The following is a 24,729-nucleotide window of genomic DNA, read 5'->3' on the forward strand; positions in this document are numbered from 1 at the left end:
TGATTTGGGTCCTCTGACGCCAGATATTTTCATGCAAATCATCAAAACCCAAATGCTGACCATGACGACTTGTTCGAGAATGAAGGCCAGATGCTCAGAGATGCCCACACTTTGTTCCTCTTTCCCCTTCTGCGAGGGCTGAGACAGAAGACCAGCCAACTTCCTGGAGCTGGGGAAACTGAGGCACAGGTGTGGGTGGAAAGTTCTCGGGATGGTGGGATGGCCTGAGGCGGGGGAGGAGGGGTGTTTTGCATTTTTGCCTCACAGAGCCTCTTCTGTGGTTTGACAGGCAAACTCCTGGATTCTCTCTGTCCCCTGTCCCCTCCTGGCAGGCTTCTGACCCCAACAGGATTCTGATGCCTGTGCTGTCCCAACAGCCACGGGAAGCACCCGACCTTCCAACCCTTCAGCTCTGTGTTTCAAAGCGGGGACTTCTCTGCATGTCAGAGCTGAGGGCACAGATATTTCAGGGAGGGTGACAAGGACACAGAGCGAGAGCCCTAGAATTTCAAACACTGGAGCAGCTCACGGGAGGTGCAATTTGCTAACAGTAGTAATAAAACAAACAGATAATAAAAGGAGGACCATAGCCATCACCTGACCTCTGTTGGCTCCTCCCTTGGCTCTGAGTTTCATAGCTCCCAAGGGCTGCCTGTGGATGATGGGCTCCACCCATGCTGCAGGCTGGGGCCACCCTCTGCGCCCGCACCTAGGCCAGCTGGGGATGCCCCGGTGCCCACCCCGACCCGCTCCCCAGCTCCTCCCGACTTCCCCTTTGTCCTTCCTCTTTCCCATCATATTTTTAGAAATCGTTCTGCTTGCAGACCCGCTTCCAGGACAGCTGGCCTTGCTTCCCCTTTCCAGGGCAAGAGGAGGGTGCGATCCTGGGGCCCCCGAGGGCAGAGGCTTCTCAGAATCTCAGTGTGAGGGGCACTGGGGCAGAAGGGGGTGTCCGGTGGCGCTGCTCCCCGGCCCAGCCCCCGAGGCTTTGTGGGTGTCATGTGGTTTCCTCCCCACCCCCCCGAGCCAAGCTGAGTCTATTTTTAATTGCACCCGGCCTCCTTGCACTGGCCCAAAGATGCTGTCTTTGGTCACGTAGAGGTTTTGGCTGCCTGGACCTCTTGCCTTCCCAGCAGGTCCTGCCGGAGGGGGACTGATCTGCTTCTGGGCAGAACACAGGGCAGCGGGGGAAGCTGTCCTGGGGGACCTTGGCCACCATCCTGTCAGTGGTGCAGACAGGGAACTGGAGCCCACAGAAGGAAAAGGCCATCACAACCGCCGGCAAGTGGGTGCAGAGCTGGGACCCAAGCTGGGTGGGGCTGACCCCTCAATCCCTACTTATTCACTTTCCCAGCTCAGGCCGGGGTGGGGACGGTGTCCACTGACAGATGATGAATCTGAGCTCGGAGAGGGGAAGTCATCCGGCTGTGGAGGGGCATTGATTAAGGCCCACTCTGGGTAAGGGAGGATGACCTTCCTTCCCTCCCTCTGACTCTTCCAGGAAGTTTTCCCAGATCTACCCCCTCCCAGGTGGAAGGAGTCGCTTCCTCATCTGCCCTGGGTCATTGAACTGCAGGATCTGTCCCCCTCTACCCCCCCCCATATCCTGGATCAGCAGCTTCCCCACGGCCGGTCACTGTCCCTAGCACTGCCCAGCACAGGCCCTGCACCCGGGAGGACAGCTGATGGTGTGAATGAGTGAATGAACGAACAGTCCACGGAGATCTCACACCCGTCAGCCCGCCACCTGCACTGACTTGACTCAATCCCCTCCCCACCCAGGGCCAGCGTCAAGAGAGCAGCTTCTGGCCTCCCGCCTCTCACAGCCCAGGCTGAATGGTGGCTCTGTCTCCTCTCAGAGTCCTGTCCCCACTCTGGCCGCCCTGACTTCGAGCAAGTCAGCCCTCCCCTCCAGTTCATGTCCGGGAGCCTCCGTTTCCCCTTAGAGAGACAGCCGTCCCCGTTCTGAAGGATCTCAGTCTGTGAAGCCCCCAAAGGACAAAGTACTAATGGCGGGAAGATGGGCCGTGTGTGCGGGGGTGACCTCCCTGCCTCTGATGGCTCCTATCTGCTGAGTGACCTGGAGCCCCACGCTTCCTCCCTGTGTCCCCGCTTATCTTCTAGGCGCAACCTAAGACGTATGCCCAGGAGCCTGTCCAGTCTGTGAGCCACATGCCACCCAAAGCCCAAGGACTGCTGAAAGGGATGTGTGGTTCTCTCACTGTGTTCCCCAGAGCCCGCGGGAGGCCCAGTGGGCGGGGTCAGGCCCCGCTCTGTTAGGTTTTGTTTCAAGAAAAATGGTTCTATTGCTCACAGGGTAGATGTCCTCTGAACCCGAGGACAGGGCAGCTCCTGGCAGCCTCGTCCTCCGGACTTCCAGGCGGTGCTGGGGTACCGGGCACGGACGCTTTGTCCCATTCCTTCCCCTGCCTTGCTGAAACCCAGCACACTTGTCGTCTCCCCCACTGACTGTGCAGACTCTGCCTCTCCTCTTCCCCCCCGACGCACGGTCCTGCTCACTGGGGAGGGTCTCAGCCAGGGTTCTCTGCGGCTCCTCCCCAGGCCCCCTTCAGCGGCGCTCTACACGGTGGTCTCAGCCTCCCCAAAGGCTGTCCTTACCCCCAACCCCTAAAGGCCAAACAGGAGCTTCAAGGCCCTTGTGCTGCCCAGAAAGCCATTGTCACCAACGCCATCATCTGCAACTTGAGCAATCTTTCTTGCACTGACAGTTCCTTCCCCCTGGAATATTCCTTCCCCAGAAACCCATATGGGTCACTCCTTCCTTCCTCCATGTCTCTGCCCAAATGCTATGTCCTCCTGTCCTTCTTGACCACCTTCTCCCATCGTCCTTCCCCTACCTGGCTCTTCCTTCTCTTGCTTGTCACCTCCTGACATATTCCATAAATACCTTTACTGTCAGTCTGCCCCCTACAGCGTGAGCTCAGGGGGGCAGGGACCTGGCTCGCTTTGTTCACCCGATCCCCAGCTCCTGGAGCACAGCTAGGCAGCCAGCCTGAGCTCATAAACATTTGTGGCTTGCTTCTGAATTTCCCACCTGTCTTAGATCTATTTCTATATCGATTCCTTCCAGGATCCTGTGAAAGCAGGCATGATTGTCCCCATCTTACAGAGGAGGAAACTGAGGCCCAGAGAGGTTGGCCCCAGGTGCTTACCTGGGTGGCACAGGTCCATTCTGAGGCCCTGGGGAGGGGTGGCCCGTGCTGCCGCTGCCTGCTGACCCAGTTGCCGTTGGAGCTGGCCGGGCAGAGATGTGTCACCTCGGCTACCAGCAGGCCCCTTCCGGGAGGCCCCGCCCAGCGCCGCGTGGGGAGGAAGTCTGTCCTGTCTGCTAGGATCTGGTCTGTAGGCTCTTGACGCAGCAGCACTTCCTAAAACCAGCTGAGTTTCGTGTTGCTGGGACTCTTTGCATTTTTGGGTGTGGGCAAGGGAGATTTAGAGACAGCAGAGACAAACAAAGGGAGGGGTTGGGGGATAAAAAGAGAAAGTGAGAAAGACAGACCACACACACACACACACACATACGCGCGTGCGCACACATGCGCACATCGTGGCTGCTGACTGTTGGGGGACACAGTCTTCTCCAGGGGAACAGTGGGCCGTTTACTTAGCAACCTCCTCAGATAGAAGCTGAAGGATCACCTTTGGACAGCTGGGCCCCCCAAATTCTATTCTACAAACTCTCTTTTGTCTCCTCTCCCTTGGGAAAAGGAAAATGGATTCAGAGCTAGGAAAGGCTTTGCTTCCCTTCAAGGACACGTCTGGCTTTTTCCTGTCTAGTGACCAGCTGGCCGTAGGTTTACTTTCCCTCTTCCCTCAGGCTGATAGGAAACTCAAAGTCAAATCTGAGGCTCCTTTACAGCTGTTCGACTGTAGCATATGGACTTTGGGGCCAGACTCAGCTGTGTGACTCTCAGCTTGGCCACTTGGGACCGGTGAGGACTTGGGCAAGGTTACTTATCTGTCATGAGCCTCAGTTTACTTCCCTGTAAAGGGGGAATAAAAATCCTCACCTCGGGGTTATAGAAAAGATGGTGGGAGAGACTGTGCATAAGACACTTGGGACCAAGTGGGTACTCCATGAGCGTGGCCTCCTTTCCCTTTTGGTTTCCTTTTTCCTTTCTGGTTAAAATTCCCAACTGTATTTCTTGTGCCTTTTCTGGCAGGTTGATCCAATTTCTTGATGGAACAAAGTTTGTGTGGAGAAATTTTCTGTAAAATAAATGCTCACATGGTGTAACTTTGTGGCACCCATAGATTCATTCATCTGTTTCCCTATGAGGCTGGAGGCCCCATGAGGACAAGGTCACCTCCATGTCTCTGTGTCTGGTAAGAACAATGAATGAACAGATGAATGAATGAATGAAAAGAACATAGGGGAGACAGTGTGGTTGATGCCAAAGTTGGCTACCCTTTCTACCCTTCCCTGTGTGCACCCACCTCTGCATGGCTACTTCGCAGGTGACACTCCTCCCGTCATGGGGTGGGGTCCGTTTCTCTTTCCCTTGAATCTGGGCTGGGTCTCTCTCTGGCCACCTGCCTGCCTGGCTGCCATGGGGACCAGCCTGGGCTAGCTCCTGGAGGATGGGAGGCCAGGCAGAGAATGGCTCAGCTGTCCTGACTGCAGCCTCATGAGTGAGCCTGGCCAACACTGGGAGAAGGACTGCTAAGTGGAGCCCAGCCCTCAGGGTTGTCCTGTAGCACTGTGAGAAATAACAATTGTTTGCTGTTCTGAGCTGCCAACTCTTGGGGTGGTTTGTTACACAGCAAAAGCTCACTGATACACGTGAGATCCAACGCCTTCATTTCATCGAGGTGGAAACCGAGGCTCATTTTTGGATATGCTTGACCAAGTTGGAACTTGAATTAGTGGCCTGCTCAGGACCAGACCCGCCAGTCCTGTGCTCTCAGGACTCTTGGAACCAATCCCCCTACTGCCCTTGGGCTCATGCCCAACTCAAGGTCATTCTCAAAGAAACTTGTTGAAACGGTCTCCATAGGAAACTAGATTTTTCTTTCCACGTCTGGGTCTGAGACATAAAAACCCATTTCCTGGGTCACTTCAAAAACAGAAATGGGAACGAAGGTGTCATTCCCCATGTAGAAGAGTTAACACAGCAGAACCAGGACTGTGATCCATTACAAGGCCCACTTGCAAGTTTGGCCTTTGGCTGCTGTCTGGGAACTTGGGTTTCTGGAGGGTTCCTGCTGTTCCCTGAGGAGAGAGGCTCGCTGAACCTAAACTGTGCAAACACCGTGGGTTATAGCGAACACCTGCTTTCCTTCTGGGAGTCTGCAAGTTGGGTGTATGTTGGGCAGAGGGTGCCTACATGACCAGCCCCCAGTAAGCACCTGGGAGGCTGAGTTTCTTCTGAGCCTCCCCAGTTGACGGCACCCCCCATGCATTTGCATGGTTTGCTACTGGAGATTTAGTGTCTCCTGTGTGACTCCATTGGGAGAGGTTTCTTGGACCTTCATGCCAGCTTCCTGCGGACCTCACCCCAGGCACTTTTGCTGGGTTTGCTTTCTACCCTTTTGGTGTCATAGATCATAGTTGTAGGTAAGACTTTGTGCGGAGTTCTGTGAGTCCTCCAGGTGAATCACTGAAACTGAGGGTAGTATTGGGGACCCCTGAAATGTGTCCTAATGCTGCACCAGCCCCAGTGGGTGTACCTTGCCTTGGGACACAGGCTGGCATCTGGGGCTTCCCGTTCTGTCTGAAGGGCTGGCTGAATGGTTCAGTTATTATGACTAACTCATTCTCTAAGACCTAACTCAAACACTACTTTCTCTGTGAAGTCTTCTGTGATTGTATCTCTCCATCCTCTGCCCCTCCAGCTCTGTTCAAGTCTAATAGCTTGTATATAAGTAGTCTGGGAAGGAAGGACCCTTTCATTGTGGGTGGCAATAGGTTTGGTAGATTTAATAGGACAGGAACCATGAGGCCCTGGATTCAAATCCCAAGTCAGCCCTGGCTAACTCTGTGAATTTCTCCCATCTGAGCCTGGTGGTTTTTTTTTTTTTTTTTTTTTTTTTTTTTTTTTGGTCATCTGCAAAATGGGGACAGATAAAATTGTATTTCTTTATATGAAAGAGAAAACCCAAACAGTGGTTTAAAGAAATTAGAGGTATATTTATCTCTTATGAGAAAGAAACCTGGGGTAGGTAATATAGGACTGTTTTCATAGAAGCCTGGGAATCAGGGATCCAGGCTCCCTCTAACTTTTTTCTTCTATCCTCAAGGTCTCCCCATGGCCCAAAGTGGCTGCCTGATCTACAGCCATTGTGCCAGAATTTCGGGTAGGAAGAAGGATGAAGATGGGAAGAGCTTCTTTAAAAGCCTTCTCTTTGAGGCTCTTTCTGGCCTGAGGTCAGTCCTTTTCCCTGAAACGGATCTCTGCTTCTTCCATGTGAACTATGTGGAGTCCATAGATGGTTATGGGACAACACACAGCAGTCTCCAGACATGGGGTCTGGGAGGTCTTTAGACAACCTCCACTACCAGCATTTATGGAGTGCTCACTACATGCCAGGCACTGTGCTAAGTGCTTTCACATCCTTTCATTGAACCTTTCCCATAGCCCCACGAAGTGTATTACTATCCCTGTTTTACAGATGTGGAAGCTGAGTTCAGAGGGGTTAAGTTACTTGCTCAAGATCACACAGCCAGGAAGAGGCAAGCTCAGATTATGCATTGTCTGACTTCATTCTCACTCTACACTTAGGCAAGCATCATTTCAAACATTTGGAAAGAAATTTAATGACCTGACCACCCTTCGGACAAAAAGTAGGAAAGGTCCAGGACTTGGATCCAACTGTAGTAAAACCATGTAGGTGTTGCTTTCTATGGCCCCAAAGCTCAGAATTCCTCACCTGTTGGACATAGGTGACTTGAGGACAAGAGAGCTGGAAAGAGCTTAGGGATGGTCTAAACCAATGACCTCCTTTACATGTGGGTTAAGAGATCTGCAGAGAGAGGGTCTTAACGGAGTGAGTAAGGGGCAGAACCTGCTCTTGAACCACAACTGGCTGCACAGTTGGAGTAAACCTTCCATCGATCCCATCATCCATCCATCCATTCAGTAGATGTATATACATCCACTATGTGCCACATGCTGTTCTTGGCATTGGCACAAGACAGACAAAAATCTTGGCCCACATGGGGCACATGATTGAGTTATCTGGGCTGGGTGGGATGTTGCAGGTAGAGGGTAGGGTGTGTGTCTGGGATGAATCATCTCTCAAGTCCCTCCCTTTCTTAATTTTCTCTGATTTCTCATTCTTTCTCGTGACTTGGAACTAGAAGGAGCCTCTGCCTGGCAGATGGAGCACCCCTGAATCTTGGGACTATTGAGGATCTGGGCTGTGAGACCTCAGCTGCATGTGGGGCTTTGGAGGGAGCTTTCCAAACATGCTTGATATCCCCCTGACCTGTCATTTCTTGTCCAGGTTTGGCTACAAGACTTACTGGGAGCCTGTAGCACAGAGGGACAGGAGGAAGCTGGATCTGGGGAATGGTCCATGGCTCAATGGTCCAAAGGCAGGGGTGGAGGTCAAGGGCAGCAGAACACAATTTGATGTCCAAGTTCATGTCTGGAAGTTGCCCCTAGCGAGATAATTGTACACATGTGGAAGAGGATGAGCCCATGAAGGTTCTTCCCACCAACCCATTGGTGACAGGGGAATTTGGGAAGAGTCAAACATTCATCAGGGACTGAATAGTTAATAAATTGTGCTGAGTCCCGAGGATGGGCCTGTGTGAGTCATTGAAGAGAATAATGAGGATGTAGAATTCAAGCATCTTTTGGTTTTCAGTAAATGTAACTCAGTCTAGCTTAAACTGGAATTTACTGGCTCAGTTCCTGGAGAGTCAGGGATGTGGATGACGTTGCAGATATAGACATCAGAGACTTAAGATGTCTCTCTCTCTCTCTCATTCTCTTGCTCATTCTTTCAGTCTGTCTGAGCTATTTCCTTCTAAGATGGGATTTGTCCATAGGACAGCCAGCCCAGCCACAAACAGTGCCAGGCTCACATCAGATCACCCTTGACTTTGGAAAGACATCTTACAAAAAAAAAAAAAAATCCCAGGGAAATTCTCTGATTGGCTAGACCTGGGTCATGTGCCCATCTCTGGACCAATCCCTGTAATATCATAGGAGGAATGCCATGATTGGTCAGGACTGGGTCACATGCCCAGCCTCCCGGTAAGGAGGGAGGTGAGAGGGGGAGGGATAGTCCCACCAGAACTGCCAGAAGAAGGGAAGTTCCTTGAAGGAAGAAAAACTGGATAGAAAAGGCAACAAATGTCCACTCTTGCTATTTTCAGGGGTAAGTTTTGTCTTTTTAGTTTCTCTTGTTTTTATGATACAGATGATCCTAGACTATACGGATTGCTATGGAACAACCTAGGGCTGAGTGTGGGAGTGTTTACAGATAGAACGGGGGTCAGCGGCAGACTCTGGGGCCAGGCTGCCTGGCTCTCACTGTGGTCTTGGGCAATTAATCCCCAGTTGCCTCATCTGCAAAATGGGCATAATAATAATGCCTACTTCATATCATTACTTTGAGAATGAAAGAAGTTAATCCATGTCAAGTGCGTTTGAGGGGTGGGTTGGCCTGTTGTAGGTTTTTGATAAATGTTAGCTGTTGTAGATGCCTAGAGAGAGGTTGTCAGCCTGACATGGGGCAGGATGGTAAGCTAAATGAGGGCACAACAGGAAATGGTGGGGCTTGAGGCAAAATGGAGAGGTTTGTCCCATATGAAGTGGGCAGCTGGTCCTTAGGATGAGCCAACTGTTGCCTTGAAAAGATAAGAGTCTGGGATGACCAGATCTCTGTTTTTCAAGAATCACTGGATTTATAAATTTGGGTGTGATATTAATAAACAATTAGTTTTTAAAAAAATTTACAAGGGGCACCTGGGTGGCTCAGTGGGTTAAAGCCTCTGCCTTCTGCTCAGGTCATGATCCCAGGGTCCTGAGATAGAGCCCCGCATTGGACTCTGCTCAGCAGGGAGCCTGCTTCTCCCTCTCTCTCTGCCTGCCTTTCTGTCTACTTGTGATCTCTGTCTGTCAAGTAAATAAAAAAAAATCTTAAAAAAAATTTACAAAATGCTGAGCTGGAGAGCAAGGTGAAAGCCAACCCAATGGGTGTCTCTGACTCATGGCTTACCTGTTTGATGCCTTAGCTGCCAACATGTGATGGAGATATTCACCAAAACATTAACAGTTAGATTGCCTCTGGGTTGTGGGCTTTAAGGTGGTTTGAATTTTCTGTGTTCATCTGAGGCTTGAACTCAGATCCCAGCTCTAGCAAGGTGGCCTGGGGCACGTGACCTGACCGACCTGCGAGTCGGCTTCCTTACAGGCAAAAGGAAGATAAGAACATCTCCTCCTTCTGGGTGGAGGAGGAGATTGCAAAAGCAAAACGTGTAAGGGTCATGGGGCAGGATTCAGAGTACAGGTGTATTTGGGATAAAGCACCAGCCTGTATCAAGCAGTCACTTCTCCGGTGCCCCCTAGCTCAGCTGTCTGAGAACGTGGACCCTCCCCAAATGTTTGAGTCTGAGCATGGGATCTCGGCGTGGAATTTCGAGGGGAGGGGAGATGTTAGGTAAGAGTCATCCTTTGACACTGAGTAGGCCGCCAGGATTTCCTGAGTGTGACCCTGAGCGCTGGGTGTTGGGGACAGAAAACTCAACAGCCACTGCCAAACCTCAGTGGCAAAGCTGGAGCTGCAGGGGCTTCACTCAGACCCATTCAGTGAGGCCTCCTGGAGCAGGGATGCCTGTCCAGAGTCTTGGATATCTGTTAAAGAAAGGAAAAAATCCTACGGAAGGTCAAGCCAGAGCGTGTTCTCCAGGGGAGGTGGGAGGTGGGAAGGGTTCCAGGTTGAAGGAACAGCATGAACAAAGGCTCAGAGGCTTGAGATGGGGAGAAGGGTGGGATTGGGAGGAATCCGGATACCAGGCCCTAGTTCTGCCTCAGGTCTCCCCCTCCCCCGACTCTACCCTCCATTTAGGGGCTCCCTGACTCCCACTTCCCCTTCCCAACACAGGCGGCAGGGGTTTGGGGCTGGGACTGTAGTTTCTGCTGGGAACAGGAATATGTATTTGCACATCAAGCATATGTACACGTGCGTGTCACGTGCACACAGGAGGTGGCCCCGGGCTCTACCTCCTCGAAAGCTCACTGGAGTGGGGCCTGGAAGAAGCAGAAGCCTCCGGTGCACCTCAGTGTCCGTGCTGTGGGGTGGGATGGGGCCACGGTCTGGGGCAAGTAGGGGGCAGTGTCTCCGCTTCCCTCCCGGTTGCCAGATGGCAACACCCACCAGGGCTCTGCTGCTCATCCCCTTTGGCCCAGGCAGGTCCCCGCTATCACCTTGAGGCCAGGGATCCTGGGAAACGGAGCATCTGGCATTTGAAGCTGCAGGTGGGAGGCAGGTTTCCCCAGCCAAGGAGGCGGGATGGAGGGGGCGGCTGGTGGTAACCAAGGTGTTAGCCTACGGGGACCCTGGAGGGAAATGCTACTGCAGGGACAGGGTGGGGGGTGGGGGTGGGGAGGAGGGAGCAGGTGGAGGCCCAGGAGGAAACCAAGCAGGTCTGAGACCCCGAGGTGAGGGCCTTTGAAGAAGTGGTCAGCCGTGCCTCCGGTGGGTGTTGGGGAAGTGAAGGTCTCTGGGCGTCGGGTGCGTTAGCAGCTCGGGGTGGGAGGTGGTGAGGCAGGGGGAGCTGAGGAAGTGGAGGCAGATGGCTGTGGTGTTGAGAACAGATCAAAAGGTGGGGTGCCCAGGAGCGGGGGTGGCGGTGGGCAGAGTGTTTTTAAGAAGGAGCAACTCTACTGGAGTCAAGGGCCACTGGCAGGAGGGGCGGAGGGCCTGGGGCGGGAGGTGGTCAGCCCAACAGGAAAGGCCAGAAGATTCTCCTGGCCCAAGGGCACCTCCAGTGTCTAATTTACAGACTTAGATGCAGAAGGTCAGAGGGGCTGTGCCAACACGCAGCTGTGCCAACCGGCCCAGCTTTGGTTCTGACTTGTGTTCTTATGGTTACGGCTGAGTCATATTTCTGGGACAGCAATTCAAGTTATTTAGGAAGTCACTTCTCTAGAGTTTTTGTCAGTCCTTCAAAGATTGGAATCTGATACTTGAGGATTTAAACTTACGGCAGGTTCAGTCTACCTCAGAGGCTCATTTTTTTTTTTTTTGCTCGAAAGTGTGATTATAGACTTTAACAAAATGATCTGTTGACACTTCCTGCCACTTTGGTGTCATCTCTGGGTAGTGCTGGGGCTGCCTGGGACATCCTGCTTTGAAAGCCAACTGGTCACATTATTTTTCTGCTTAAAGACCATCAGGGGTTTCCTGCCGCCCTCCGGATGGCATTGAGACTCCACAACACGACCAGCAAGACCTTCTGGAAGCCGATTGCTGTCCGCTGCCCTGTGCTGCAGCACTAGGGACCATCCTCCTTTGTCTTGATCAGTCTATGTTCTCATGCCCCAGGACCTTTGTATATGCTACTCCTTCCACCTGACTTACTCTTTCTCCTCCCCATCTCTGGCCAACTCCTACCTATGCTTTAGGTTTTGGCTTAAACTGTGCTTTCTCTGGGCATTGTGTCCTAACCCAAATGCACATGGCTCCTGTATACTCTGCCAGAATCCTAGAACCCAACACCCTAACTGCTTGCTCAAAATTGGTTTTCATCACTGGAGCATGAACACCCTGAAGGATGAGGCTGGGTCTGTCTGATTGGCCTGTGGTGCCATTGTTGAATGAATAATAGCAGGGTTGGGGGGCCAGGGATATCTCACATCAACTCTAAGGGCCTGTGGATCCCTGACTGACAATGGCCAGCGGCAGTCAAGTGATGTCTAACTAAGGCAGCCAGTTGCCCAGCAGGCTGGGGTCAGAGTGTCTTCCCCACTGCTGACCTGTGTCAGGTGGTAACGCTCCCTCCCAGTGCAGCTCTGGGAAAAAGTGAGAGCGAAGTCTATCAGCAGTTTCCAGCTATTTCCAGCAGTTTCCAGCATTGAGCTGGGACCTTCACCTTTGCTCTGAGGTCGGCCCTCCCCATATGGGCAGGGCGACTCTGTTCAACAGAACTGTTAGTTATCCAGAAGTTGGGTGAAATAGCCCAGCTTGTGAGCTCGTGACCCCCAAGTCCTCGAACATTTTGCTGGAAGGTCGTCAGGGGTGTCTGAGGTCTCTCCCCCAATGAAGAGAAAATCGTGGCGGGGGGCGGGAGGTTGGGAGCCCGAGCACTCTGAGGGTCGTTTTCATTCTTTTTTCCTACTGCCTTTTCTATCCCTTCAGCGGCTCCTCAGGCTCCGTGTGCTGGGGAGGAGGCCATGTCTGGTTTCTCCGTGTGGCCCCACGGAGGGGGGGTCCTGAGACAGGCCTGGCACAGACAGGGGACGCACCTTACCCAGTGTCAGCTCCTGGAGGGAGAGGAGAGAAAGGACTCCTGACTCCCACTTGCTAGAGCCTTCTATTTGGACCTGAGTTTTGAGGCCAAGACTTGGGGCCTCCCAGGTGGGGGTCCCAGTGGGGGGCATGAGGGCACAGAAAGAACACGGGGCTTGCTCTCAGACAAAGCCAGCCCTCCCTCACTGGCTCTGTCCCGCCTGGCCACGTGATGGGAACTGGGTCACTCGGCCATGCTCAGCCTTGATCTCCAACTCTGGAAGATGGGACTTTTGCTCCCTTAGCCCTTAGACATGCCCGAATGCTTGTTCTCTCCTTCTCTGGGCTTTGGTTTCCTTTTCCACAAAACTGGAGAAAATGACATTTCCTATGGGGATGGGTGTGAGGGGTTTCATGGAGGAATACACTAAAGGTAGCTGGCATTGGGCCAGCCGTGGGGCACTGGGAGCGCCTGGCTTGGATCCTCAGCTTCTGGAAGTCAGCTGGGGGTGTGGTAGGGGGCCTAGGGTGGCATGGTAGGTGTCCCTTTGGACACCCATGGAATGTGTCCCCTTCCTCGGAAACCCAGAGACCAAAGGCAGCTCGCGGGCTCCTCCCTGTGGTGGTTTCAGGGATTACATCCAGAGAAGCCACAGCCTGGGCCTTGGGGGTTGGGAGTGGGGAGGGTGGATGGTGGTGGTGGGGGGTGTCTTTGGGCAGTGACTGTGGCCGGGACTGGAGGCTGAGCAGAGCTCAGCAACCCTGACCCTGTCTTCCCTTTCTCTCTCCACTCTGTCCCTCATGACCCTCCATTGCTGGCCTCAGGTCACCGGTGGAGGTGAAGTAGTGGGGCGGGGGAGGGTTGGTAGGTGGGGCCCTGACCAAGGGGAGGTGGGTGAGGTCACACAAAGGCTGGTTTAGATCCTATCTTTATTTAAGTGGTGGGTATTTTGTCCACCATGATTTATTGCTTTGACTGATTAATAAAAATATCACAAAATATTATTTAACTTGTTCTGTAAGTTTTGAGTTCCCCTTTGATTCTGTGCCTGGGGTGATGGGGTTCCACACCTCACCCTCGCTCAGGTGTGTTGGGGGGAGGGGGCAGGTGGGGTGTGGCTGGGTTGTAGCTGGAGTTCCAGAAGGCTCTCATGGAATCCCCCTGACTATTCCTTTGTTCCCCCTCCCAGCTTCCCTCCATCATCCACCATCCATCCCTTCGTCACCTGTCCATCTGTCTATCTGTCTGTAGTTAAGAACTTGCATTCTGCATTCACATGGCCTGAGTTTGCATCCTGGCTGCCCATCCTGGGGGAGCTCTGAAAATTAAAAATTTTCTGCATCAAAACCCAGCACCAGGGGCGCCTGGGTAGCTCATCTGGTTAAAGCCTCTGCCTTCGGCTCAGGTCATGATTCCAGGGCCCTGGGATCCAGCCCCACATTGGCTCTCTGCTCGGCAGGGAGCCTGCTTCCCTTCCTCTCTCTCTGCCTGCCTTCTGCCTACTTGTGATCTCTGTCTGTCAAATAAATAAATAAATAAATTTAAAAATAAAAAAAACCCCCAGCATCAACAGAGTAAAAGGACAGCCCACATGTGAGAAAATATTTATAAATCCTATATCTGATAAGATATTAACACCCAGAACATACAGAGAACCCCCCAAACTTCTAAAATTAAAAAACAACAACAACAGGGGTACCTGGGTAGCTCAGTTGGTTAAGTGTATGACTCTTGATCTCAGTTCAGATCTTGATCTCAAGGTTGATCTTAGGGTCGTGAGTTCATTCCCCATGTCGGGCTCCCCGCGAAGAGCCTACTCAAACAAAACAAAAAAAACCAAAAACCCAGCCTGATTAAAAAATGGAAAGGACTTGAATAGAGGTTTCTCCAGAGAAGACCTACAAATAGCCAACGAGGACGTGCAGAGATGCTCAACATCGCTCACATTAGGGAGAGGCCGATCCAAACTCCAATGAGATATCACCTCACACCCATTAGGATGACTTTTATTAAACAAACAAACCAAAAACAAGTGCTGGCAAGGATGTGGAGAAATTGCAACCTGTGGGCACTGTTGGCAGGAAGGTAAAATGGCGGAGCTGCTGTGGGAAACAGTATGGCGGCTCCTCCAATAATGGAAAATAGAATCACCAGACGGTTTGGCAACTCCATTTCTGGGGCTCCACCCCCAAGAATGGAAAGCGGGGTCTTGGAGAGATATCTGTACACCCATGTTCACCACAGCAATATCCAAGGTAGTTAAAATGCACCAACCACCCCCGTGCCCCTGACAGATGAATGAATGGATAAGCAAATGTGCAGCCTCCTCACGCCAGAATATTATTCAGGCTTAAAAAGGAAGGAGATCCTGCCATACGCTACAACATGGATGGACCTTGAGTTCTTGGTGCTCAGTGAAGGAAGCCACAAACCGACCAACACCGTATGATTCTACTTACATGACGTATTTAGATTAGTCAAAATCACAGAGGCAGAAAATAGAAGGGTGGGTGCCAGGGACTGGGGAAAGAGGGAGTGAGAAGTTAATGTGTCATGACAGAGATGACAAGTCTGACAAGATGGCGAGGGCTTTGGGGACGAAGGGCGGTGCCGGTTGTATGACATTATGACTCTATCGAATACCGCAGAACTGTCCATGTAACATGGGTAGGACGGAAACCTTGATGTCATGTGATTTTATGGCTGCAGCAAATAGTAAAAATTGGCTCCTTCAGCAGATCTGGAGCTCCATGGCAAGATCTAGGTTGGGGAAATATATCTGGGGGTCATCAACGTGAGGGTGACCGTGAGGTCACAGGACTGCAAGTGCCTGTTCATGGAAGCTTTGGATGGTCAAGTTCAGATCCCCACAGAAACCAGCCTTGTGGGGTCCAAGCTGCGAGAAGGACCCAGAACTGAAGATGAGGTCGGAGAGGTAGAAGGAAAGGAGGAGACTAGTCGGGGAAGGCAAGGGTGGGAGCTCGAGGTCTTGGTCATTGATGCTTATGGGAGCATCTGCTCTACCTTATTCAGAGGTAGGTATTTTGGGACCGCCACCCCTCTGCTTCCAGTCCACAGGATATATGAGGTTGACTCCATCCCTAGATCCAGGAACTGGATGGGGAAGGCAAGACGAATGTCCAGCTCGTAACATTCCATCTTCTGACTGTGGTGATTGGTTCAAGAGGGAACCAGTGACCAAGGTAGGGCCAATGTGATTCAACCGTGGGGTTTTTGCTGGAACAACTAGTAAAATGAGATTCCTTTTCAGTTGCGACTTCCAGCGGGGAGGATGATGCAAATCTGGGGCTCCTGGTGCCACCACAGGGATCCTGACAGGACGTGAGTGGGCAGATGGAGAGCAGAAGATGGAGTCTGGATGAGCTTCTGGATGCACCAAAACCTGAAGCCTGGACACCTTGATTACATAAACCAATGAATTCCCTTTATGGCTGTGACAAATATTAAAGATTGACTCCCTCAAGTCTCCCAATTTCCTTCCTCTGTGACAGAGTCTGGAAAGCCACATCATTTCCCAGTGTCCTTTGTGGCCAAGGTGGCCATGTGATTCTGGTTAAGGAGGAAGTCCCTGGGGAGGGCATCCCTTCCTGAACAGAAGGGAATTCTCTCAGGAGAAGGCCATTTGGGCCCCCTTCCCCTCCCCTTTCTTGCCACTTGACACGTGGTGGGAGGCCAGGAGGCGCAGCCGCCATCTTGCAGCGACGACAGCAAGCGTGAGAGGCAGGACAAACGCTAGGAATGCTGGGGCCAAAAACCAGGATGAGCCTGGGCTCCTGATGGCCTCACAGGGCTGCGGCTTCAGGCCTGGGCTGCCCGCTCCTGACATTTTGCTGAACGAGACAATAACCCAGTGCGTGTTCAGGCCTCTGTTGCCAGGATTCTGCCATGAGAGAGAGTCAGCGGATACCCAGAGCCTGGCAAAGGGACCCAAAGCAATGCAAGATGAGCGTTTGGAAAGTACTTAAAAGGGGGTCCGTAGCTCCCAGGCAGGCGATGCCAAGAATCTGGGAGAATGGGGCCTGAGATGAAGCTGTGGGTCGGCTCACTTTGCCCTCTGCTCTTCCCCCTCTGCTGTGCTACCTTGAACCGTAGAGCCTAGAAAGCTCAGAACGCCGTTTCTCTCAGGTCCCTTCCAGCTGTGGTTGTGGCTGTGCCTTTGACTCTGCGGACTGAGGTCAGGAAGGGGGGTTGTCTACCTGCCGCTCTTGGCAGCTGCACATTGAGGAGTGGTTGTAGCAGAGGCGGCCGTGATCACACAGGTGCCTCCAGTGGGAGATGGAAAGTGCAGGGGGACAAGGGCTGTCTCAGGACGGGTTTGGTGGGTGGAAGCTGAGCTCATCCAAAGGAGAGGTTGGTGGTTCCAGAATGTGGTCAGGGGAGGCGTGTGTGTGTGTGTGTAGGAAAGCACTCGGGGCTCAGCAAGAGGATGGTTGAGCCCACGGGATCTTGCTGAGCCTGAAGTGGTGTCCACAGGGGTAGGTGGGGTGGGTCAGGAGGTCTAGGCTACTGGGTGGGGACCAGCCACGTATGTGGTAGGAAGGACAAAGAAGAAGGACGCTAAGGGTCTTGTGCAGGGCGAGAGATCTAAGAATGGGCTACTGGCTGGGAGTGCAGGGGGATGGGGGTCTGGGAAAGTGGCCCAAGAGAGGACAGGGCAGCTGGCGAGGAGGGGCTGAGGGCGGGGACGGGAAACCTGGACACAGATATGCCCCAGATGGGCATGTGTGGTAGAAGGGATTTTCCTGCCTCCTACCCCCTCCCAGTTCCTCTGTCTGGTATGGGGAGGCTGGCAATGGAAGGGAGCTTCTGGTCACGCCGGTGGTCCTGCCTGTTTTGAGCGGGACTTCTCCCCTGGGAGACCTCCTGCAGCTTTGAGTGTCTCTACATTGGGACAACTCCAAGCTCATAGCTACCCTGGATCTTTCCCCTTGCTCCAGACTCATCAGGCAACGCACTCGACCTGCCTTTGTCTGACAGGCTTCTCAACCGAAATATCCAGAATAGAAGCCTTGATTGCTGACCCTGCAAACCCTCTCCTCCCAATCACTGCTTTCTGGTTGAAGGGCACGTCCATCTTCGCAATGAAACTGGTGCCATCCTGCTGACTGCATCAGCAAATCCTATAGACCCCACAGAATACATCCTGGGTTCTGCCACTTCTCCTGTCCTCCGCCATCACCTCCCTGGTCCCGGCCTTTGGCCCTCTCGCCTGGGCATCTTGGTGAGGACAAACTGCCGGCTTCTGCCCTTGTCCCGCTAGGGGCTCTTCCTCACTCGGCCGCCAGAGGGCGCTTCGCGATGCGGATCCGTTTCCTGCTCGTGGAAGGAAGGCGAGGTGGTCACTGGTGCTTCCAGGCCCTTCCATCCCTCTGTGTGTGCCCTTCACTGAGCTCCACCCGCCTTCTTGCCGCCTCTGAAAACACTTCGAACTCCTTCCCGCCTTTCCCCTCAGCGGGTCCTTCCGCCCGCTGTACCCTTTCCCCATCTTTGCAGAGCTCAATCTGGCTTCTAATCACGTTGACTTTTCCCCTTCTCTTTCTCTTCTTCCTCATCTCCCTTGTTAGCTTTTCGTGGCACTTTTTGCCACTTATATTCTCATTATATGTATTAACTTGTGTATTGTCTGTGTCCCTAGCAGCCCCTGAGCTCCCTGGGGCAGGCACTTGGCTTTGACCAGTGCCATGTCCACAGGGGCCTCGCACCCAGGACTGGCTTGTTACATATGTGCGGTGTGATGCGCTGTGCATGTCAACCTATTCCGGCCCAGGGGACTTGCCGGCAGGAGGTCGTCCTCTCCGCACCCCCTCCTCAGGATTGAAAGTGTCTTCCCCTCCCCACTCAGCATCAGAGTCCCCTGGGTCGCCCAGCAGTGAAGCTGGCAGAAAGGCAGGAGAGAAGGGGTCAAATGGCCTGGGTCCAAGGAGGAGGAAGGGGACTTTGAGAGTCAAAACCCAAGACCCACCCATTGGATAAGATGGGGAGGATACCATGCATGGAGTGGAGAAGCGCTCCCAAGACTCCTTGCCTCGCTCTGTCTAGAGCAACGGTGCGTCCATACCTTGGCTTGTTCTGTGCCATTGGTGTGCGTGCCTGAAGGCTGCCAGACACGCTGGGGTTGGGGTCTCTGTTCCTATGCCTCCATAAGAAGGCTAAGGAATGGGGAGGTAAGCAGAGGGTGCTGGGGCCCGGCCCGGGGGGGACACCCAATGCTGAGTCTTGGGGGAGAAATAAGATCCAGTCAGGCAGATGGGGAGGACAGGGATTTGGGGCGGAGGGAATGGCAGGTGCATGGCCAGGCTGAGTGTGGCTCTGAAGCTTCCAGGGGTCTGCCCAGGGCGTGATAGACAGACAGAAGTGTGGGGGTGGGGACCAGGATGGGGACCCTCTGTCCCTGAACCAGAGTGAGCCTCACACCGAGGGTGAACAGGATCCCATTGACAGTTGGGAAAGCTCCCAGCCCCCCTCCCACAGCCCCCAGCACCAACACTCCCCTGCCTGCCTTCTTAGCTAAAGCTGTGGGCTGGAAGTGGGAGCTTAAGTGGACAAATAGTAGGAGGGAGGGACCATGGGGGCCCCCAGGGGGGCCTGGGGCTGGAGACTGAGTGGAGGGAACAATGACCCACCCAGGAATAGTCAAACGGGTGAATGAATGTGTAGAAGCTAAAGGCAGCTTTTCAGGGAGCCGGGAGAAAATACACTGTCAAGGTAAATGGCGCTGGTCGCCGGGCAGCCACCTGGAAAACAAATTGCATCTGCTCTGTGCGGTGTAGCCCAAATGTAAAAAGTTAAACCTTAACACTGCAGGCAGATATGCTGCGGGAGAGCGTTTTTTAAATGTGATTTCAGAGTGGCAGAGGCCTTTCTGAGAATCGCCAATGAACTGAACAATATCGATATGAAAATGTCTTCACGGCTCCAACCGCCATGAGCGAAGCCAGCGACGGAACGGGGGAAACACCACTGATGGGACTGACGGACAGCTCATTTCCCTAATGTGGAAATCAATGAAAAGCCAGGACACCAAGCAAGAAAATGAGCAAAGGGTATAAAAACCCAGCTCACAGAAAAGGGAAATTGAAAATTGCTTTTAACCCCCTGGAAAAACGCTCACTCGTACTAAAAGGAATGCAAATCGACATTGGACTATCACTGCCTCCAGGAGCGTCTGGAATAAGACAGTCTTCGGAAAGACTATTGGTGAGAACGAGGGAGATGAGCTTTCAGGCACTGCTGGGGGGAGAATGAATAGGTACTACCCCCCCCCCCCAGGTATTTGGCCGGAAGGACGCCCCTGTCACCCAGGAGCCCTCCCAAGGGGGCGGGGCCTTCAGATACTCACACCTGGTGGAACTGCGCAGGTGCACTGTGGTACTTGGGCCTCACTGTGGAAGAAGTCAAGGCGGGTTGGGAGGGAACCTACCTGCCCTTTTGTAGGAGCTAATCAGAGTAATTGTGGCACGCCTAAGCAATGGCATTCAGCTGCAAAAATGAAGAAGGAAGCTCATTCTGAACGAACACGGAACAAACTTCAAGGTAAACAATAAAGGAAAAGCAGCAAAGTGCAGGACACTGGGCAGCGTGGGCTTCTTTTGGGGGTCAGAGAAAGGAAGTGAAGAATGCTTTTTTAATTTTTTTTCCTGCTGTTAGATCCCTGGAAGGACATACAAGAAACTGGCAATGGAGGTGGCCTCCTTAGGAAGGACTGGGTGGCTTGGCGGTGGGTCAGAAGGCTGACTTATCATGATAAGTTCTTTTGCGTGGGACCAGGTGAATGTATTACTCATTCAAGGGTAACGTGAAAATATTAAAATAGAACCACAAAACTTAAAAAAAAAAGTTTGCTGTCTAGGTCTCAGGTTAGGGGGGTGGGATGGTTGTGTTGTACTGGGAGGGGAGGAAAGGGGGGACATTGAGTTGGATGGTCCGATGGATGTCTGGGGTCAGCTGAAGGAATCTCCGGCAGGTCTGGGGATGGTGGTGGGAACCCTGCAGTGGCTGGGATGGTCCCGAGGGTGTGAAGAGAAAAGCCAGGACAGTGTCCCCAAGGGTGTGAAGAGAAAAGCCAGGACAGCGTCCTAGGAGCGGGTAAAATGCAGTGGAGCGGTGGGATATGTCTGCGCAGGAACCAGAAGGGGCTGCTCTGTCCACCCGTGGATTGTTACTAAAAAGAAAAAGAAGAAGCAGACAGTGGCTAATGAGGGACGTTCAGCAGCATTCCCCAGAGGGGCTAAGTTGGGTTTATGTAAGAATGCACGGGTAGTTGAACACCAACAAAATGGATTAGTGTTATTCACATCTCCATAGACACAGAAAAAAAGCATTCGGTAAAATTAAACACTGGTGATAAAAACAGAACAGAATTGCCATTACTAACAATAACAAGGAAACTTCTTTAACGGATAAGAATACCTGCCAAGAACCTATATCATCTTTAATGATGGAACCCTCGAAGCACTCTTCCAAAAATCAGAAATAAAACAGAGAGGATCACGGATTCTGTTCAAGACCATCGTAAAGGCTCCAAACAACCCAAGACATTAATATTATAAAACTTGGGAAGGAAGAAGTAAAACTGTCATTTTCCACCAATGAAGGCTAACTACAAAGACAGTCTTAGACTTGTTAGTAGCAAAATCTCTAGATAAATTATAACAAGAATTTCATCCGTATGGCATATAAGTATAATATAAGTCCAATATGCAAAATTTGACATTTTTCCGCATAGAAGCAACAAACAGAAAATGCAATTTCAAAAGGTGTTCGTTATGATGACACTGAAAGTAATAAGTTATCAAGGAATAAATCTGGTGGGAAAATGTGCATGACCTTTCTGGGGGGAAGTTATAAAACTTTATTGAAAGATATAAAGAGGAAATATAACATGTTAATGGGTAGGAAGCCTGAATATCACAAAGATGTCAATTCTGCCCAAATTCCTCTATAAATTGAACCAGATTCTAATTAGAATCCTGACATGGTTCTTCTTGGAACATGACAAGCTTATTCTCAAATTCCTATGAAAGAGCACATGGTCACTGATAACCATTTTGAAGGAGCTCAAGAGAAGAGAATTTTTACCCTGCCAGATATAGAGACCTGGCAGAGGATTTCAGTAATTAAAGCAATGTTGTGTCGGCTTCAGGGAAGATGAGTTGACTCACAGGCAGAGGAGCTCGGGGTGGACTCATACCCGGGAAGACACCTGCTAGGGGACAGGTGGGCGGGCTGCGGCTCCCTGGGGAAAGGCAGGCGGGACGCCTCAGTGAATCATGCCAGAGCAGTTGATGGAAAAGACAAAATTAACTCCGTATCTCACCATATCCTAAAATCCACCCCGAGTGTGTAAAGCCTTAACATGAAAAGCAAAACTTTAAAAGCTTTATATTTTTTCAAGATTTCATTTATTTGGGGGCGCCTGGGTGGCTCAGGTGTTAAGCGTCTGCCTTTGGCTCAGGTCATGATCCCAGCGTCCTGGGATCGAGACTCGCATCAAGCTCTGCATCGAGCCCCGTGCATCAGGCTCCCAGCTCTGTGGGAAGCTTGCTTTCCCTTTCCTAGTCCCCCTGTTTGTGTTCTCTCTCTTGCTGTGTCTTTCTCTGTCAAATAAATAAAATCTTTTAAAATTTGAGAATGAGAGAGAGAGAATGATAGGAGAGGGGCAGAGGGAAGTGGAAGCTCCCTGCTGAGCAGAGAGCTTGGCGTGGGGCTCAATCCCAGGACCCTGAGATCATGACCTGAGCCAAAGGCAGATGCCTAATGACTGAGCCACCCAGGTGCCCCCAAACTTTAAAAGCTTTAGAAAACATAAGAGAACATCTTTATGCAACGGGGGGTGTAGGGTAGGATTTCTTATGACTCAGTCCAAAAACAACATCATCAGGGAAGTTTATATGAGGCTACATTCAAATAAAAACTATTAAAAGCCACAACTGATGAGATGACACCCCAAACACTGGAAAAAAGACATGTAATGCATATAGCAATGTAAATTTGGAAATCAGAGTATACAAAGAACTTCCCCAAATAAATATAAAAGAATGGACCAAAAAAATATGAAGAGGCAATTTAGGTAACAGGAAACACACACAGCCAATAAACACTTGCAAAAATGCTAATAGGACCAGAAGTAAGTGAATATAAATTAAAACCACAATGAGAGTGGCTCAGTTGGTTAAGCATCTGCCTTCGGCTCAGGTCGTGATCCCAGGGTCCTGGGATGGGGTCCTACATCGGACTCCCTGCTCAGTAAGGAGTCTGCGTCTCTTCCTCCCTCTGCCTGTTGCTCTCCCTGCTTGTGCTCTCTCTCTCTCTGGGTCAAATAAATAAATAAAAGAAATATTTAAAAATTAATTAAATAAATAAATCTAATCCCCCCCCCGAAAAAAAAAACCCACAATGAGATGGTGGTTCACATCCATGAAGTTGACCAAAATGTAAAGCCTACAAGGCCAAGTGTGGCCGAGAATGTGGACCCCGAGCACTCCTGAAGCATGACTCCTCACTCTATTGAAAGAAAAGATGTATAGGGCCTCTAGCTCTGGGGCTCCGTTTTAGAGAAACCTCACCCACCACCCCCAGCGGTCTGCATGTATCATAGCAGAGCTGTTTGTAAAGCAAGTTTTGCAAACCTCACTCCTATCTGTCCACAGGAGATGGGATAAGTACATTCTGATACATTCACACCATGCAAGGTTACATCCCAGCAAAAATAACCCAACTAGAAGTAGAAGTTTAAACATTTACCAACACAAATCCTCAGGCCTGTGATAAGGAGGAGGGAGTGTCCAGATCTGAGTGGCCTGAGTTAGGGGACCTCTGGGAGGACCGTCTAGGGAGGTGGATTGAGGCTGAAATGAACAAGGGTTTTGTAACAGTCCCAGGTGCCCAAGGATGGAAGAGACTGTCTCCTCAGGAAATGAGCTCTCCGTCACTGGAGGTATGTGAGCAGGGCCAGGACGGCTGCTCTGTGGAACCAAGCACTGGATACCAGTGGTGCAAGGGCGGGGTTGGGTAAACATGGCCTTGGTGATCTCTGTGCGCATGCCCAGAGGCCCCGCGGTTCTGTGATTCAGTGTGGTTAAAAGAGGACAGGACTGAATGAGTAACCACACGGTGACACATTCCCGTTCGGGAGCCAGCCCACTGGGGAGAGGGGTCGGGCCCGGCTCAGGCAGCAACACGGCTGCGTCTCCAAAACATGCTGAATGGAAGCAGCCTTCTGCGGAGGGTCCGTACTGCGCGATTCCATTTCTGTGAAATTCTAGAAAATACCAAGTCATGTAGAATGACAGAAAACACATCAGAGCTTCTGTGTGTGGTGAGGGGAGGGAAGGAGCTTCTCACAGTGGTGGAAGTGCCCGTGATGTTTTGTATCTTGATCATGGCTGTATCTTGATCATGGCGAAGGGTTCATGGGTGTATAGTTCCATCAAAATGAATGGAACTGTACACTTTAAATGGATCTGTTTATTAAATGTAAATTACATCTCAAGATGGACCCTTCAAAAAGAAGAAAAAAGATAAAGTGGGGAGGATTGGCACGGAGGCCGGGACTGCGGCATCATTGTCCTGGGCACAAGGACTGGGTCTCAGTTTCCCTATCTGTGAAAAGAGGGAGAACCCATATAAGGAGAACTTAAATTCACCCCCAGTGTAGTGGCCACAAGTGTGTCTGTCCTCCGGCAAGTCAGGGAGCCTCTCTGTGCCTTGGTTTCCTTATCTATAAAGTGGGGGAACAGCGCCCCCTCCAGTCATGTATTTAGAGCTGCGAATCTCCTGCTGGAGGCACACAGCTGTGGCCCCTGTCCTTCCAGTCCTACGGCCACCCGGATGCTGCCGTCCAGGCTGCTCACTTTCCATCTTGTTCCTCTGCCAACCCTGGCCCGTCCACACAGCCTGCGGGCCGCCTGCAGATGGGGACATTCCAAGAGAGCAGTTTCAGGGTACCTGGGTCACTCACAGTGAAGCACGAGTTCTTCGGGGCCAGCTTTCTAATCTGTGGTTTTGTTCCCTGAAGTAGCAAGCCCAGTGCTAGGTATTCAAGTGGTGTATCATTGGAGGCATGCAAAATGAAGGAGGGAGTCTGATGGCCTTAAGTCAGGGAGGATTTTGCGTGGGTTGTCTGGAGAAGTGGCTTGCTCAGTTTGGAGGACCACTAGGGCCCTGTGTGGTCGGGCAGGCTGTTCACTGCAAAAGGAAGTCCCGCCCTAGAGGGGAGAACAGGGGACAAAACCCATACATATTACCCTTCCCAAGTCATACCATGTCTCCCCAAAGAGGTGCAT

The 24,729-nt window shown here is 51.7% G+C and overlaps 2 protein-coding genes across 2 annotated transcripts in view; one reads left to right on the plus strand and one right to left on the minus strand.

Annotated features, from left to right (window-relative positions):
• CYTH4 (cytohesin 4) overlaps positions 1-3,386 on the minus strand; it is a 29,819-nt gene extending 26,433 nt beyond the window's left edge. Inside the window, exon 1 of the mRNA XM_044227289.1 lies at positions 3,174-3,386. Within this exon, the coding sequence (XP_044083224.1) occupies positions 3,174-3,192 (19 nt within the window). The 5' untranslated portion in view covers positions 3,193-3,386. The remainder of the gene's footprint in view (positions 1-3,173) is intronic.
• RAC2 (Rac family small GTPase 2) overlaps positions 1-24,729 on the plus strand; it is a 59,743-nt gene that overhangs the window by 17,478 nt on the left and 17,536 nt on the right. The gene's annotated exons all lie outside the window — the stretch shown is intronic.

Source organism: Neovison vison, chromosome 12 (assembly GCF_020171115.1).
Source record: "Neovison vison isolate M4711 chromosome 12, ASM_NN_V1, whole genome shotgun sequence".
Taxonomy (NCBI): Eukaryota; Metazoa; Chordata; class Mammalia; order Carnivora; family Mustelidae; genus Neogale; species Neogale vison.